Source organism: Leptopilina heterotoma, unplaced genomic scaffold, assembly GCF_015476425.1.
Source record: "Leptopilina heterotoma isolate Lh14 unplaced genomic scaffold, ASM1547642v1 Lhet_260, whole genome shotgun sequence".
Taxonomy (NCBI): Eukaryota; Metazoa; Arthropoda; class Insecta; order Hymenoptera; family Figitidae; genus Leptopilina; species Leptopilina heterotoma.
Genome location: NW_025110970.1, coordinates 871005 through 887203, shown reverse-complemented (window position 1 = coordinate 887203; position 16199 = coordinate 871005). Strand labels below are relative to the sequence as shown.

Sequence of the window (16199 nt, the reverse complement as noted above, 5' to 3'; positions counted from 1 at the left end):
GAAGTTAATGTTTACAATTGTTATTTTACAGAGTTGATGAGGTCTCCTTCGCTGAGGTGGCCTGGCAGGAGTTGTCGTAGCCTGCCCACAACACCTATCCCGAGCCACCATCATCCCCTCTACCCTCCACTCCCTGCAGTGGGTATGGTTGCTGAGAGGAAAAAACGTTTTGAGCTCTAACAATTTGCTGAGATCAATAATCAAGTTAAAAATGAAAAAGAATTTCAACAAACACTGCCTTTCTATTTCGAAATAATTTCAAGCTTATTTCGATTAATGTAATTGATTTTGTTCCAGGAGAATTTTCAAAATAACAAATAAATGACAGTAAAAAAGAAATCGACAGTGGTGCTGATCAGGTTGTCAAAAAATTGATGTTATTCAATTCTTTACTATATTTCAAATTAGTTTTTCACATTAATATTGAAGTCTGTCATAATTGTTTTTGTTTATCATTTCATCTCGAAATCTAAACTATCGAAATAGTTGAAACTAAATGGTTTAACTTAATGGTTCAAATATAACTTGTTTATTTCATTGAATTTTGTCAATAAAAAACAAGTGAACATTTTTTAGAATTTCACTACTTTTTGTGAATTATTCTTTCAATTGTAAATTTCAACTATTTCGCTTGTGGGATTTCAGGCAGATTTTAGATTTGAGATTTATAAAAAAAATTCTTTCCCTTTGGTGCAAATTCTTTAAGATAAACTGTTATTGTTAAGTTTGAATCCTTATCAAATGATCTTGAAGAATAATTACTTATCACAGACATTTGATCAGAGTCTCGTATTGTTTTAAAGTCTTCCCCTATTGAATATGTTTATATTGTAAACATAATCTAATGAAAACTATTAGCTTATTTTGTACCGTATGTAATATAAGATTCAGAGTGTGAGTGAGATAGTGCAAGTTTTGTTATTGTAAATTTTGTTACGTACAACTTTTTGGGCAACTAAAGGAAATTCACACAAAACCCAAGCAAAATACCAAACAGTGTGCAATCTTTACTACTTAATTTTTCGGATCATGTATTTTTTGGGCATTATTTATTGCATATATCATAATATGCTTCTTCTTTGCTGATCTGATGAAATTTTTTTAACTTTACATTGTTTCAATGTTTAATTGTCAAGTAAAGAAGAGGCAGGAAATGAGTCATGTACACAAGTTTATTTCTATCTGTAAAGTCTTCTTTCTCTGTTTTATTATTATTTTTTTAATTATATTTATGGCACTCAAAAACTCTTTATTATACAAATGTGAAATATGAATTTTTATTATTAGTTTTTATTATTAGCGTTTTTGAGGATTTACATTTTTGGAAAGTGAGATAAAAATTTGAAAGTCTCATTTTTGTTAAAGAAAAAAAAGAATTTATTATATTCTTGTTTTTGAATGTCACTCTTGTTGTGTATAGATTGTGTAAATTTACTGTGTATCATTTGTAATCATTGTAATATTACAATTTTTTTTCTTTTATATAAGAATGAATAATTATTCAAATGTTAATAATGTATAGTTTATTATATTTTATTAGTTTAAGATTAAATAGCCCAAATTAACCCCCATCCATATTGAATAGATTGTTTATACATAAGTAAATAAATATATATTATATTATTGATATGTAATTGCGACTCGTTCCTAGTGGCGACTTCAAGATTCATTACTTATTTTGTAGAATAATTGCTCAGGATTGTTTAACGTTTATAATATATTACAATCATAATATTAAATTTGTATTATAATTTATAACACGTTTGAAATAAAATTCAGTAACCTTTTACGTTTGAGAATTGCTTACTATACATACCTACTTCATTATTTTAAAACTTAATTTTTGTTGGATCAATTAATTTTAAGTAATAAGAAGTCATTTTTATAATTTTGAATTATTATTATTATTATTATTATAGAACAATAATAATTATGATTCATTATGATCAATCAGGCAATTTATATGCAAATAATAATAACTACGTCATCCTCAGCAAACTGCAGGAACAAATAACAAATAAATTTATGGATCGATAATAAGGTCGAAAATAAAAATACCTACACTGAGAGAAGTCCGGGAACTAATACGTCCCGTGCGAGGCTTGAGTGATAATTTTGAATGATCTTATGTGAACTTTCGATCGGGACGTCTCAAGCCCCGATGCGAAACGTGGAACGTCCCGAAGCGGGATTACTTACAACTTTTAGTTTCGGTCACGAGTTGTTCTCTCACATGCGGGAACAATGTTTGACAGACTCGGGGCGTCTGAGCCCTAGATTCGAAACATCTCAAACGCAACAAGAACAGTAGCTTATAGCGACGTCTAGCGGAAACTATTACGCCCTGGACTTCTCTCAGTGTACATATCAAAATATTGAATGCGATGTTCAATAATAATCATTTTTATAATTATATTACATAATATTTTTACTATAATTTACAAATTACCCCAATATATTGACTTTTATTTAAAAGATTTAAATATTATACTTTGAATTAATTATCAAGTATGGATAAATGATTGTCCACCTAGAAAATAAGAAAATAAACTTTAAATTTAGTATTCATATCACGATTTGTTTTGTAAGCAAATAAATAAAATACTTACAACTGAACAGAAATCTTCTATTAAGTAATCTTTCTTATTCATATTTAACAACATGAATCTCAGTTCAGTAAGAAGAACTACTGACTGTTTAGCGTCTGTATTTAACTTTAATTCTTCATTAATTATTGCCCATTGTACATGTCTGAGCCATGTCATGGCAAAATCTTGAAAACTGTAATTTGGCTCTACTAAATTAGAAATATTGTCGATCGCATTTTTGAAAATAACAAATGTTGCAGGACACTGGAGAAATGGACAAACATTTAATTTTTGAGAAATACAATAATAAAGAACCATTGAGAGGCATTCGTAGATTTCGTTCTGGTCTTGAATATCAGTCTGAAAAATTATTATTTAATACTTATTTTCTTCAAGGAATAAAAATATTAATTGCAAGGGTTATTAATAGTTCAATTTACTACAACGCACTAAAAGTCGATTTTAAGAAAAGTTACAACTTTCATAAATTATATACTTAAAAATTAAAAACTAAAATAAAATTTTATTATAATTAAAGAAAAAGATACAGAAAGTCTACTTTTTCATATAAATGCCCATTTTTGTTTAAATTGCTATTTTTTTAGTTTTCGACAGTTTGTTAAAGGTTCGAATTTAAATACTCATATTTGTTCTTATTTTTCTCTTAAAAGGTTTGATTATTTTACAAATGAATTTATGTTCAAGGTTGAAAGAAGCTTTCTGTTTGATATAACAAAATTTAATTAATGTACACTGAGAAAACTGGAGTATTGGACTAAACATTTGGAGGGAGAAATCGTTGATATTTGAGAGTTAGCTATTGGATAACAATCTAAATGTTCAAATACACCATTGACAGATATTCGTGCCATTTCTCTTGGAGGTAAAATGAGTTTATAACAGAAATTTACCATCTTGAGAAATCCCTTCCTTATCCGTCGCGAAATGAATAAATATGGCAAACTAACCCCTAAATTAAATAAATAAAATGTCAGAAAAACAATTTCGCGCGCATCAGATCGTACACATTTTCTGCGCAACTTTTAAGAGACGCATGCATATCCCCTAATCGCCAAGTAGTCGAATGATCAAATAGTCGAATGCCAAGTAATCGAATGGACAAAACGTCGAATGCTAAAAACATCGAATCCTCATTTAATCGAATGCTAAAAACATCGAATTATCAATTTGTCGAATGTTAAAAACGTCGAATGTTCAAAACGTCGAATGCTAAAAACGTCGAATGTTCAAAACGTCGAATGCTCAAAACGTCGAATAGTAAAACTATCGAATAGTCCATTCGTCGAATTATCAAGTAGTAGAATGGTAAAGTTGTCGAATGTTCAAAACGTCAAATCGTCATCTGTTCGAATTTCCAAGTAGTAGAATAGTAAAGTAGTCGAATGGACAAAAAGTCGAAACGCCATCTGTTCGAATTATCAAGTTACTACTTGATGGTAAAGTTGTCGAATGTTTAAAACATCGAATCGTCATTTAGTCGAATGCTAAAAACATCGAATCGTCAATTCTTCGAATGCTAAAAACATCGAATTGTTAATTAATCGAATGCTAAAAACATCGAATTGTTAATTCATCGAATGCTAAAAACATCGAATTGTTAATTCATTGAATTTTCCATTCGTCGAATGTTCAAAACGTCGAATGATCAAAACGTCGAATGCTAAAAACATCGAATTCTCAAATCGTCGAATGCTCAGAACATAGAATAGTCAGTTCGTCGAATGCTCAAATAGTCGAAACGCCATCTGTTCGAAATGTCAAGTCGTAGAATGGTAAAGTAGTCGAATGTTCAAAACGTCGAATGCTCAGAACATCGAACTGTCAATTCGTCGAAAGATAAAAACGTCGAATGCTAAAAACATCGAATCGTCAAAAGTTCGATGTTTTTAGCGTTCGACGTTTTTATCATTCGAGGTTTTGAGCATTCGACGAATTGACAGTTCGATGTTCTGAGCATTCGACGTTTTGAACATTCGACTACTTTACCATTCTACTACTTGGCAATTCGAACAGATGGCGTTTCGACTATTTGAGCATTCGACGCACTGACTATTCTATGTTCTGAGCATTTGACGATTTGAGAGAGAATTCGATGTTTTTAGCATTCGATTAAATGAAGATTCGATGTTTTTAGCATTCGACTAAATGACGATTCGATGTTTTGAACATTCGACAACTTTACCATTCTACTACTTGATAATTCGAACAGATGGCGTTTCGACTTTTTGTCCATTCGACTACTTTACCATTCTACTACTTGGCAATTCGAACAGATGACGATTCGACGTTTTGAACATTCGACAACTTTACCATTCTACTACTTGATAATTCGAACAGATGGCGTTTCGACTATTTGAGCATTCGACGAATGGACTCTATTCGATGGTTTTACCATTCGACTAAATGACGATTCGACGTTTTGAACATTCGACGTTTTTAGCATTTGACGTTTTGAACATTCGACAAATTGAGAATTCGATGTTTTCAGCATTCGATTAAATGAGGATTCGATGTTTTTAGCAATGTTTTGTCCATTCGATGTTTTTAGCATTCGACGTTTTTATCATTCGACGTTTTGAACATTCGACGTATTGACAATTCGATGATTTAAGCATTCGATTAATTAACAATTCGATGTTTTTAGCATTCGAAGAATTGACGATTCGATGTTTTTAACATTCGACGAATTGATAATTCGACGTTTTGAACATTCGACGTATTGACAATTCGATGTTTTTAGCATTCGACTAAATGCCGATTCGATGTTTTTAGCATTCGACGTTTTGTCCATTCGATTACTTGGCATTCGACTATTTGATCGTTCGACGACTTGGCGATTAGGGGATATGCATGCGTCTCACTTTTAACCCTCAGATATAATTGGAGAGAATATACAAGTAGATTTTCATTACCAATTCAAAAATTATTTTAGAAGGACTATTTAACTCTCTTCATAAGCAAAGGAAACATACACTTTTTGAACCTCCGAATTTGACACTCCAGTTTTCTCAGTGTACTAAAAATATGAACACAAATTATTATTCACTAAAAAAATTAAGCTCTAAAATGTTTAAACTCAAAATGTTTTATAAGTACGTCATTATAAAAAGGACCATTATTAACCATAAAATATGTTGACTCCCTAAAAAAAAATTTTTTTTAAGTAAAACATATTTGCCCATATAAAACCTCAATTAGTACACGGAGAGACCGACATTACTAATTTTTGTATAAAATCACACTAGAATTTACTATTTTCACATTGCAACCACCGGAAATAAGGGGACTTTTTGTATTTTTTACTATTGCTTCCTCATAAAGGAAGCTTTGCATTAGCAAAATTTTGGATTGGCATTTTTTGACATATTTATAAATTTTTTTTTATTATGCCTAATACTTTAGTACTTTATATATGCACAGGAACTCCCCGTATAAATGTTCTTAATAAATAAAAAAAAATTTCGACGTATTTTGACCTCCGAAGTCCAAAAAACGGATTTTAAAAATTTGTCCCGATGTGTGTGTGTGTACTAACATTACATTTGCCTCATTATCTCAGAACGAGAAAGAGCTAAAGGCCTCAATTTTTTTTAAATTGTAGGTCTTCCCGGGGGACATAAGATGAGAGTATTTTCAGCCCGATTCATGAAGTTTAACTATTTTTTTTTTGCATTTTTCATTTTGTAAAAAAACGTTTTTTGGACATAACTTAAAAAAATGTTGGAACACTTATAAATCTTTTTCTTTAGTTTTGTAGAGTTTTTTCAGACGCATCTTTTGAGCCCTAATTGAACATTTTTGGTCCATATTAACCGGAGATATTAAACTTTTAAAAATCAAAAATTTTGGAAAATAAGACATTTTTAAAAATTTTGTTAAAAAATGTAGAAGTTTAGTTTTGTTTTGTATTCAGTTTTGTAGAGTTTTTTCGGACGCATCTTTTGAGTCCCAATTGAACATTTTTCGTCCATATTAACCGGAGATATTAAACTTTTAAAAATCTAAAATTTTGAAAAATAAGACTTATAAAATTTTTTTAAAATTATGTAAAAGTAACTTCAAAAAATTATTACCAACTTGAAGAGCATTAAAAAACGCTTCGATTGACCTATTTTTGAACCTGATTCGGGCAGAAATTATAAAATTATTGGTATTTGAAAAATCAAAAATTGTGGAAAATATCATTTTTTCAACATTCTTGTTTATTAACTTATGTGTAATTATTAAACTATTATTACCATCTTATAGAATATATAAAAACACATTTTTTAGACCAAGATTTAAAGATTTTTAACCCTTTAATAAAAAGTAATTCTTATATTTCAATTATTATTATTTCTATGAGGAAGCAAAAGTGTTCATGAAATGAACACCAAAATTATAAAAATGTACAACTTGGCAGCGGTTTTTTCTACACCAAGTCACTAATCCGACAAATGTTCACCAAATTAGCAAAGTTTCTTACTATTTCGTCCAATAGTTCCAAACAACTGTAGTATACTCAGAAGTATTGTGTACATAAAATTACTATAGTGGTTTGTAAATGCAGAAAGAAAGAGTGAAAGAAAAAATACGGATTTTTATCGCCGGTTTCCCGTCAATTCTTGACTAATGGAGATAAACTGGAAGGATTTTTACATACACAGACACACACACTCACACACTTATGTATTTGTTGGATAAATATTTGAAGACACACACATGTTTATTTCACTGATATGTATAGACGCGGTTAATTAATACACTAATACACAACTGCACGCACGACAACAAATTTCACTGAAAGTATACATCTTTGTTTCCTTATATATTGAATGATGAAAATTTACAGCACTTACGAGAAAGCAGTTTACTTTTAACAACTTATTATAAGACATAGTTCTTGGGACAGGAATAAATGCAAAATTTATTAATTTATAATGGTCAATTTCTGAGATAACGAACGACCTACAGATAATATCCAAATTTATTTTACATACGCGAAACATAGTCACTGTCAATGATCGGATGGCATCGGCTCATTTACGGAGATTGACGAAGTTAGCAACCAATAGAAATGCAGGCGCCATATGACTGCACTCGCTAGCCACACTTGCTCACCAAAAATTACCCTACTAAAAATAAAATCAGGAATGATCAGACAAATGGTCAGGCCGCCTGACCACTTTAATCCAGTTTTCTTACGATTCTGGATGGATCTCGTCAGAAATCTATCACAACTGATCAGGAGGAGGAAGTTTAAAGTGGTCACAAGTTTGCTACTATCCCCTCCTCTTTGTTGACCCCGCCCATAATTGGTGACTATTTGAGACCATTTGTATCTCATTTTTGACCATATTTTTAAGCCACTTCTGTTTTATTTATTTAAACAATATGCAAAAAGTTGCAACAAATTAATTTTAAAAAATATATTTTATTAATTAATATCAGTTTGTTTACATACGGAACAACTTGAAACTAATTCCCGGAATTAAATTACAATTTGGACCCTACGGGGATCGAACCCCGACGCATGACCTAACCTAGTGCCTAAACTAACTGCCCTAACAACTGCGACTACCGAACCGACTTACATATTTCTGGATTCAACTGTCTATATAAAGAGCAACTGTAAAATAGTAAAATTCAATTACCAATATTATCAATAAATCAGAATAAACTGTTAAATAATTTTTATTAATTAATTATATTTCAATTTAGTCATAATAGGTTATGTGAATTAATAAAAATTAACACTATTAATTGAATCAATAATAAATTAAGTCTTAACTTTACAATTTGGAATGTTTCATAAACTATAATACGAACACAGATTAATAATAATTATTATTATATCTGCATTTAAAATAAATTTAGTATTTAATATTAATTTAATTTAACATTATAATTTATAATAATAATGAATTATTAATGCAATATTGAAATTTTTATAAATTTTAAATTTAAATTATTAATAATCATTATAGTAAAAAATTATTCTATTAATGATTAATAATAATTAAAATATAACTGTATTTCAATTATAATGCAAATACTTTTCATAATAAGTACTGACTGGTATAGTAAATTACTAATATTATGAATCAAAATTTATTATTAATTAACTATATTAAATAATTACAAGTAAATATACATATATTAAATTAATATATTATAAATATACATTAAATAAATATATTAAATAATGTTGAAAGAATGGTCCGAATGTTTTGATTTATTTACCTACTTTTGCTGTATAATTAATTCAATAATTATACCAATTTGAAAAATGAGAACTTTTGTTAAGTTAAAAGAACAATTTTTATAATAGAATAATGTATTCTGAAATGTAAAAAATAAATTTGAAAGATTTGTATATATAAATTTTCATGAGACTTTACCAAAATTAGAAAGATGTACCAAAATTTTTATAGGTTATGTGTTCACACATTTCAGAAATAGTCAAGAATTTCAGAAATGGTCAGGAATTTCAGAAATGGTCACAGCTTCGAAAATGGTGGGAGTAAAGTGGGAGGAGCTTGGAAAGTATTTGGTTAGGAATGGTGAGAAACGTTCGAAAACGTCAGAAGTGGTGAGACTGTTCAGGAATGTTGAGAAATTCTGACCATTCATGACGATTCCTGATTTTATTTTTAGTAGGGTACTACAGTGGATAGTATATACGGAGAGAAAAAAAAAGTTGTAACTGCTTTTTTTTGAGTCGTCATGCTAATTTTATGAAGTCAAGTAGTGATAACCGGAGAGCCAGGCCGTTTTGACTTGGCTCTCCAGTTGAGTCTTTAGTTTTCGTCAGTCAATTTACTACTGATATCGATCCAGCCATTGACATAACTTGAGGCAGCCAGACCAAAACTGCCTGGCTGTCAAATTGTGCTGACTTGGGAATCAGAGGTTATGTTAACGCCTGTGTCGGTCAGGTCGGTCATGTAGTTTTAACCGGGGTCTCCGGTTGGTATAACTTTATTTTTTTCTCCGTGTAGGTTTTAGTGGAAAATGTTTTCATTTGTCAGATTTTGTCTAATTAAATTAGAGAAAACTAATCAATTTTTGCTACATTTACAACTCTTACACAAAATATTAAAACTTGCTATTTCAATGTAGCAAATTTATCTATTTCTTTTGTAAATTTATCTAATTCTGTAGTACATTATGCTAAAAGTCCCCTTATTTCCGGTCATTGCAACCATTTTTAGTAATTTTTACAAATGTTGGTCTCTCCGTGTAATCAAATTGTATACCAGATAATAATCTGGTATACAATTTGATTACTGATTGATTTCAGGTTATTTAAAAATTATCTCTAGACAATCCCTGTTTAAAAAAATTATTAAAATGGATAGGATTTGATATAATTTTCTTCCTTCAATCCTTGAAATTCGAATCCAATTTAATCAAATATTAAAAATCCAATCCACTTCTATCCAAAGTAGAAAATTAAATCCATTTCTATCATAAGTTTTGATGTATTATCTATCAAAGTTAATAATATACTAAAATTCAATATTTTACTATCAAGAGTTTGGATACAAATTCTATGAATCGAAAAATCTTATAATTTTCTACCCATGAGTTTTGATTGAATACCTATCAAATTCTTTCCAAATGAAAATTTAATATTTCTCTATCCAAGATTTGGATACAAATTCTATCAAATTTTATGAGTCGAAAATTCTTATAGTTTTCTATCCATGAGTTTTGATTGAATACCTATCAAATTCTTTCCAAATGAAAATTTAATATTTCTCTATCCAAGATTTGAATACAAATTCTATCAAATTTTATGAGTCGAAAATTCTTATAGTTTTCTATCCATGAGTTTTGATTGAATACCTATCAAATTCTTTCCAAATGAAAATTTAATATTTCTCTATCCAAGATTTGGATACAAATTCTATCAAATTTTATGAGTCGAAAATTCTTATAGTTTTCTATCCATGAGTTTTGATTGAATACCTATCAAATTCTTTCCAAATGAAAATTTAATATTTCTCTATCCAAGATTTGGATACAAATTCTATCAAATTCTATGAGTCGAAAAATCTTATAATTTTCTATCTATGAGTTTTGATTGAATACCTATCAAATTCTTTCAACATGAAAATACTATATTTCTCTATCAAAGATTTGGATACATTTTCTACCAAATCCTATTATCTGAAACGTCTTATAACTTTCTATCTATGAGTTTTGATGGAACACCTATTAAATTCCTTCCACATGAAATTTCACTTGTCATGTCAAATTAAAAATCAACAAGCTTGAGTTTGGATCTTGAATAATGTCATCTTGGTTTAATTTTATTCGGGGATGCATTCTATTTGGAATTTAAAGAGTTTGATTAATCGCGAATTGGAATTCATAAAATTGTCATTTTCGCCAATAGTTATTTTTGCAAAAAATTATTATTGCAAATTTACATTTTTACAAATATTTATTTTACTAAACTGTTATTTTGCAAATTTGTTATTTTTGCAAACTTGCATTCTTCGCAATTGACAGTTTTACAAATTGTTAGATACTTTTGCTAATTGTTATTTTTTTGTTTTGCAAAACTGCTCTGTTATGAATCATTATTTCTGCTAATTGTTGTTTTGCAAATTTTATTTTTGCAAATTTGCATTTCTGGAATTGATATTTTTATGAATTTGTTACAGTTGCTATTTGTAATTTTGCCAATAGTAGGGTCAGACCGGCTAAACTGTGTTAAAAAATTTTCTCAATTTCATGCAATTTCATATGTAAAAATTCATTGTGTCACGTTTAGTGGAGACCCCCCCTCCCCCCAAAAACGTGACATCATTTGTGAACGCTCCCAATGTACATAACGAATTTTTTTATTAAAAACGCGCGCCAACTCCATAGTGGGAAAAAGTTGATTGTTGTGGAAAATTCAGTCTATAGAGGTCACAAATATTATTTGTTTTTAATAATTTTTTTTAAATGAAAGTTTGTAAAATTGCGCACCGATCTGTGGCGGTAGAATTTTGAAAACTGTTAACAAATATTTTTTATTTAACAACATATATGAACAAAAGAGGAAAAAATTTCCAAAATATTAGTTAACAAATGCGTAGCAATAATATTTTTTAAAGTTAAGATATCAGATTTAATCTGATTGGTGCACAATTTTATAAACTTTCATTTAAAAAAATTTATTAAAAACAAATAATATTTGTAACTTCTAGACTGAATTTTCCACGACAATCAAATTTTTCCCATTGTGGAGTGGACGCGCGTTTTTAATAAAAAATTCGTTAGGTACATTCCAAATTGAAAATACCAAAATTGTTTATTAGGAGCTTCAAGAAAAGACTACTGAGTATACTTCCTATGAGTTTTATTGCATTTGGAGGGGTAGAGAACACAAAAATAATTCAAATTGTTTATAAAATTGTTATTAAAAATAGGGAATTTTTAAATTTACAATCATGCAAATATTTTCTTTTAAAAGAGTGAACAATTTTGTGTAATCAGTGTAAATTTTATTAATTTATGGTAAACGACTTTTGAGTTATTAATTTTTTTTAAAGTTTGTAATATTTTGTTAATGCAAAAAAATAACAAAAATTTCAAAAAACGATTAAAAGTGTTTTATTGTTTTGTTGTGAACTACAGAGTTTTATAAAAGTTTTAATATTTTAGAAAATCATTGAAATTTTTTTAACACAGTTGAGCTGGCCTGACCCAGTCATTTTGCGAATTTTAATTTTTACGAATTTTCTGTTTTTTATTTCGCTTAATGTTATTTTTTGCAAATATTTGCAAAAAATTACAAAGCGGTCAAATGACATTTGAGCAGAAACTTATTAAATATTTAATTAATATTTTTAACATAATAGCATATATTGCAAATCTATATAAATATTTTAATTTCTGCTTGTATTTTTTAGGTACTTACAAAAATTATAATATTTTACATAAACTTACGTTTTTCAAAGTTGCAGTTTATATAGACAGGTCGAAAAATATTTCTCACGTCGATTTGATAGCCGCGGTCGTTAAGCGTTTAGATAGATAGGTCATAGGTGCGGGGTTCGATTCCCATAGGGTACAAGTTTTAATTTAATTCCTCCAGTTTAATTTAGAATGTTTGTATGTTTGGAGTGTGCTAAGAATATAATGTTACTAATGGTCATAAGAATCTTTTATTATTTTTTCCACAAATTTTTTTTTAAAACTATGTTTTCAATCGGATACAATGGGAAAGAACTTTTTGTTATTTTTCGATACAGGATTTGATAGAATTTAAATCAAAAAATCTTATTGGATTGGAAACAATTTTTAATAATCAATTTTGATAGAATTTGATAGGACTTTCTTCGAAATCAGTGGGACAACGCATGGGACAATTTTCGGATAGACAAAGTATTGATTTGGATAGACTTTCTATTAATATTATGTGATAGAAACTGATTGTAATTGTTGAAAATTTTTGATTCAGAAACAGGATTGAAATGGAAAGAAATTTTTTTCTTTCCATTTCTATCAAATTTTTTAAACAGGGATTTTAGATGAACTCAAGCATCGTCAATCTTCAAAGTCAAAATTTTGGAAATCGGTACCAAAACGGTTCAACTTACCCTGCATAGAAAATTTTATAACTCAACATGGTTTAATAGTTTTGTGGGTAGCTGCTTACGAAACCGGTCTTCTTTTTTGCAAATTCAACATGGCGGATCCAATATGGCAGACAGTATGACCAGTTTATATGAAATGTGAAGCCTGTTGTGGTTTCTTGTAAGAAGAAACCATATATTCGCGGAGTGGAAGATTCGTCTTTAAGGACGCTGCACGGTGGGAAATATTTAAAAGTACGCATAGGCGTAGCGAGCGATTTCTCCTCAACTTCCCCTCTTTTCGTCCCTCTTGGTGAAATTTTTTGACTTTGATAATTAATTAAAAAAAATCCAGATTGAAAATGAAAAAAAGGGCGATTTAGGGAAAAATAATATTTAATAGAGAATATTCAACAAGTTTTCTTATGACGATTAGATGTTTCTATGGGCGTGAATATCAATCCGCGTTTTCCAAAACATAGCAAACTGACAGCTCAATATGGGAGGTTAGCCATGGCCGACTATATCAGGTTGCACCGTTTGCGTAGTACAGTAGAAATGAACGTAAGGAACAAAAATATTAAATGTCAATTATACTCTCATTGTTTACTATTACATTTATTATTTGTTTATTTATTTATTATTGTTATTATATCTATTATTATTTATTATTTTACTTACTTTTTTAAAATATTATTATGGAAAAGTATTAAAACAATAAAGGAAAATTTTTTATGAAAAAATTATTAAACAAATAAAATTTCTAAACAAAAAAAAAGTAAATAATAAAAAATTATGAAATGTATAATTTTAAAAATTTTTAATGGTTATTTTTATTATTGATATTTTTAAGTATATGAAAAATCTAATTTAAATATTCCACAAAATTAGTTTTAAAGTAATTTTTTATAAGGAATTCAACGGTCATAAAATAAAAGCGGACAGAAAATATTTTGACCCTTTTTCAATTATCATTTTTCTTAAAAATTGGTGGATTTCGAAACACACGCGTAATTTGGTAGAAAATATGTTTTTAAATCCATGAAAAGAATTCCAAATGAAATCGATGATTTTCATAATTACCTATAGAAGTATTGTTTTGAAAAAAATCTTTGTTTTTAAACTGAAAATTCTAAAAATAACATTGTTATTCAATTTTTCTATATGGAAAATTATTTGTTTACTTATTTAGTTTCTGATCAAAATTTAATCTTAATTTTTCTGTATTTCTATTTTTCATCAATAAAAATTATGATATGAAATTATTTAGAAAAATAAATGTCAAAAAATGCCCTTTTTTAATAAAAAAAAAAAGCTGCAATGTATTGAAAAAAGACGAAAATTTAATAATCTACTTCAAAAATTGTTAGAAAAAAATTGCAAACATCAACGTCGTTTTCTCAAGACAAAAATGGTTTTCATAATTGGAAATAAATTCTGAGTACCTCCGTGTTTCAGAAAAAGGACTTTTTTCATAAAAAAGATCCAATTTTATGACAAAAATTATGTTTAATAATATTTTCATAAAAAATTTACATTACTTTGTTTTATACTTTTCCATTATAATATTTCTAAAAAGTAAGAATAATAATAAATAATAATAGATAAATAAACAAATAAATATAATTATTTATATAATATTAAATAATAAAAGTAATGACTTATTATTTTTGTTGATCATCTACGTCCCTATATTACCATAGCGTAAATACTTTCAACACGAAAATGTTGCAACCTGTTATGGTCGGCAAAGGCCTACATCGAGCTGTTGCTTTGTTTTGTAAAACGCGGATTCATATTTACGCTCCTAGAAACATCTAATCGTCATAAGTAAGTTTGAATTATATTCTCTATTAAATATTATTTTTCCTTAAATCGCCCTTTTTTTCATTTTCTGTCTGAATTTTTCAAAATTAATTATCAAAGTCGAAAACTTCCCCTCTTTTGGTGTAATTTTTTACTTTGATAATTAATTTTTAAAAATTCAGACAGAAAATGAAAAAAAGGGCGATTTAGGGAAAAATAATATTTATTAGAGAATATAAAACAAATTTTCTTATGACGATTAGATGTTTCTATGGGCGTAAATATCAATCCGCGTTTTACGAAACATATCAAACTGATAGCTCTATATGAGAAGTTGGACATGGCCGACCATAACAGGTTGCTCCGTTTGCGTGGTACAGTAGGAATGAACGTGAGGAACAAAAACATTAAATGTCAATTACTCTTATTGTTTACTATTATATTTATTATTTGTTTATTTATTTATTATTGTTATTATATCTATTATTATTTATTATTATACTTACTTTTTAAAAATATTATTATGGAAAATTATTAAAACAATAAAGGGAAATTTTTTATGAAAAAATTATTAAACAAATAAAATTACTAAACAAAAAAAAAAAGTAAATAATAAAAAATTATGAAATGTATAATTTTTTAAATTATATTATTTATACAAATTTTTTTAAACAAAATTATTTCAAATACCAAGATTAACTTTTTTTATAGACAATTTAAAAATTAATACACTGGGAATAATATTGACACATTCAGAAAAAATAAATTTTAATGGATAATTTTTTTTTTATTATTTATCAACTATAGTTTATTTCTAAAAAAATTATACATTTTATAATTTTTTATTATTTACTCTTTTTTGTTTAGAAATTTTATTTGTTTAATAATTTTTTCATAAAAAATTTTCCTTTTATTGTTTTAATAATTTTCCATAATAATATTTTTAAAAAGTAAGTATAATAATAAATAATAATAGATATAATAACAATAATAAATAAATAAAAAATAATAAATATAATAGTAAACAATAACAGGGTTCCTACAGAATCTGGAAATCATGGAAATGGTATGGAATTTTTAAAAGGCTTCTGGAAATCAGGGAAATAATGGAAAAGGCCTGGAACTTTTAAAAGTTTCTAAATTTTTTCTGTTTTCTATTTTTTCTCTTGAATAGAAATTCAAATAATAACAAAGCTAAATGGCATAAAAGAGAAGAAAAAATATTGAA

At 27.8% G+C, this 16199-nt stretch overlaps 2 protein-coding genes across 6 annotated transcripts in view; one reads left to right on the top strand and one right to left on the bottom strand.

Moving 5' to 3' along the window:
• The window catches only part of LOC122503412 (protein outspread-like), an 88459-nt gene extending 86670 nt beyond the window's left edge, over nt 1–1789 (top strand). Inside the window, exon 15 of one of the 2 annotated variants that reach the window (XM_043613934.1) lies at nt 32–1789. In XM_043613934.1, the coding sequence (XP_043469869.1) occupies nt 32–180 (149 nt within the window). In that variant the 3' untranslated portion in view covers nt 181–1789. The remainder of the gene's footprint in view (nt 1–31) is intronic. The other variant, XM_043613935.1, reaches the window with a different exon arrangement.
• A 263-nt stretch (nt 1790–2052) lies between these two features.
• Nucleotides 2053–16199, bottom strand: part of LOC122503413 — an 86076-nt gene continuing 71929 nt past the window's right edge. For all 4 annotated transcript variants that reach the window (XM_043613936.1, XM_043613938.1, XM_043613937.1 and 1 more), the window contains 2 exons: nt 2610–2948; nt 2053–2530 (listed from right to left, as the gene is read on the bottom strand). In XM_043613936.1, the coding sequence (XP_043469871.1) occupies nt 2498–2530; nt 2610–2948 (372 nt within the window). In that variant the 3' untranslated portion in view covers nt 2053–2497. The remainder of the gene's footprint in view (nt 2531–2609; nt 2949–16199) is intronic.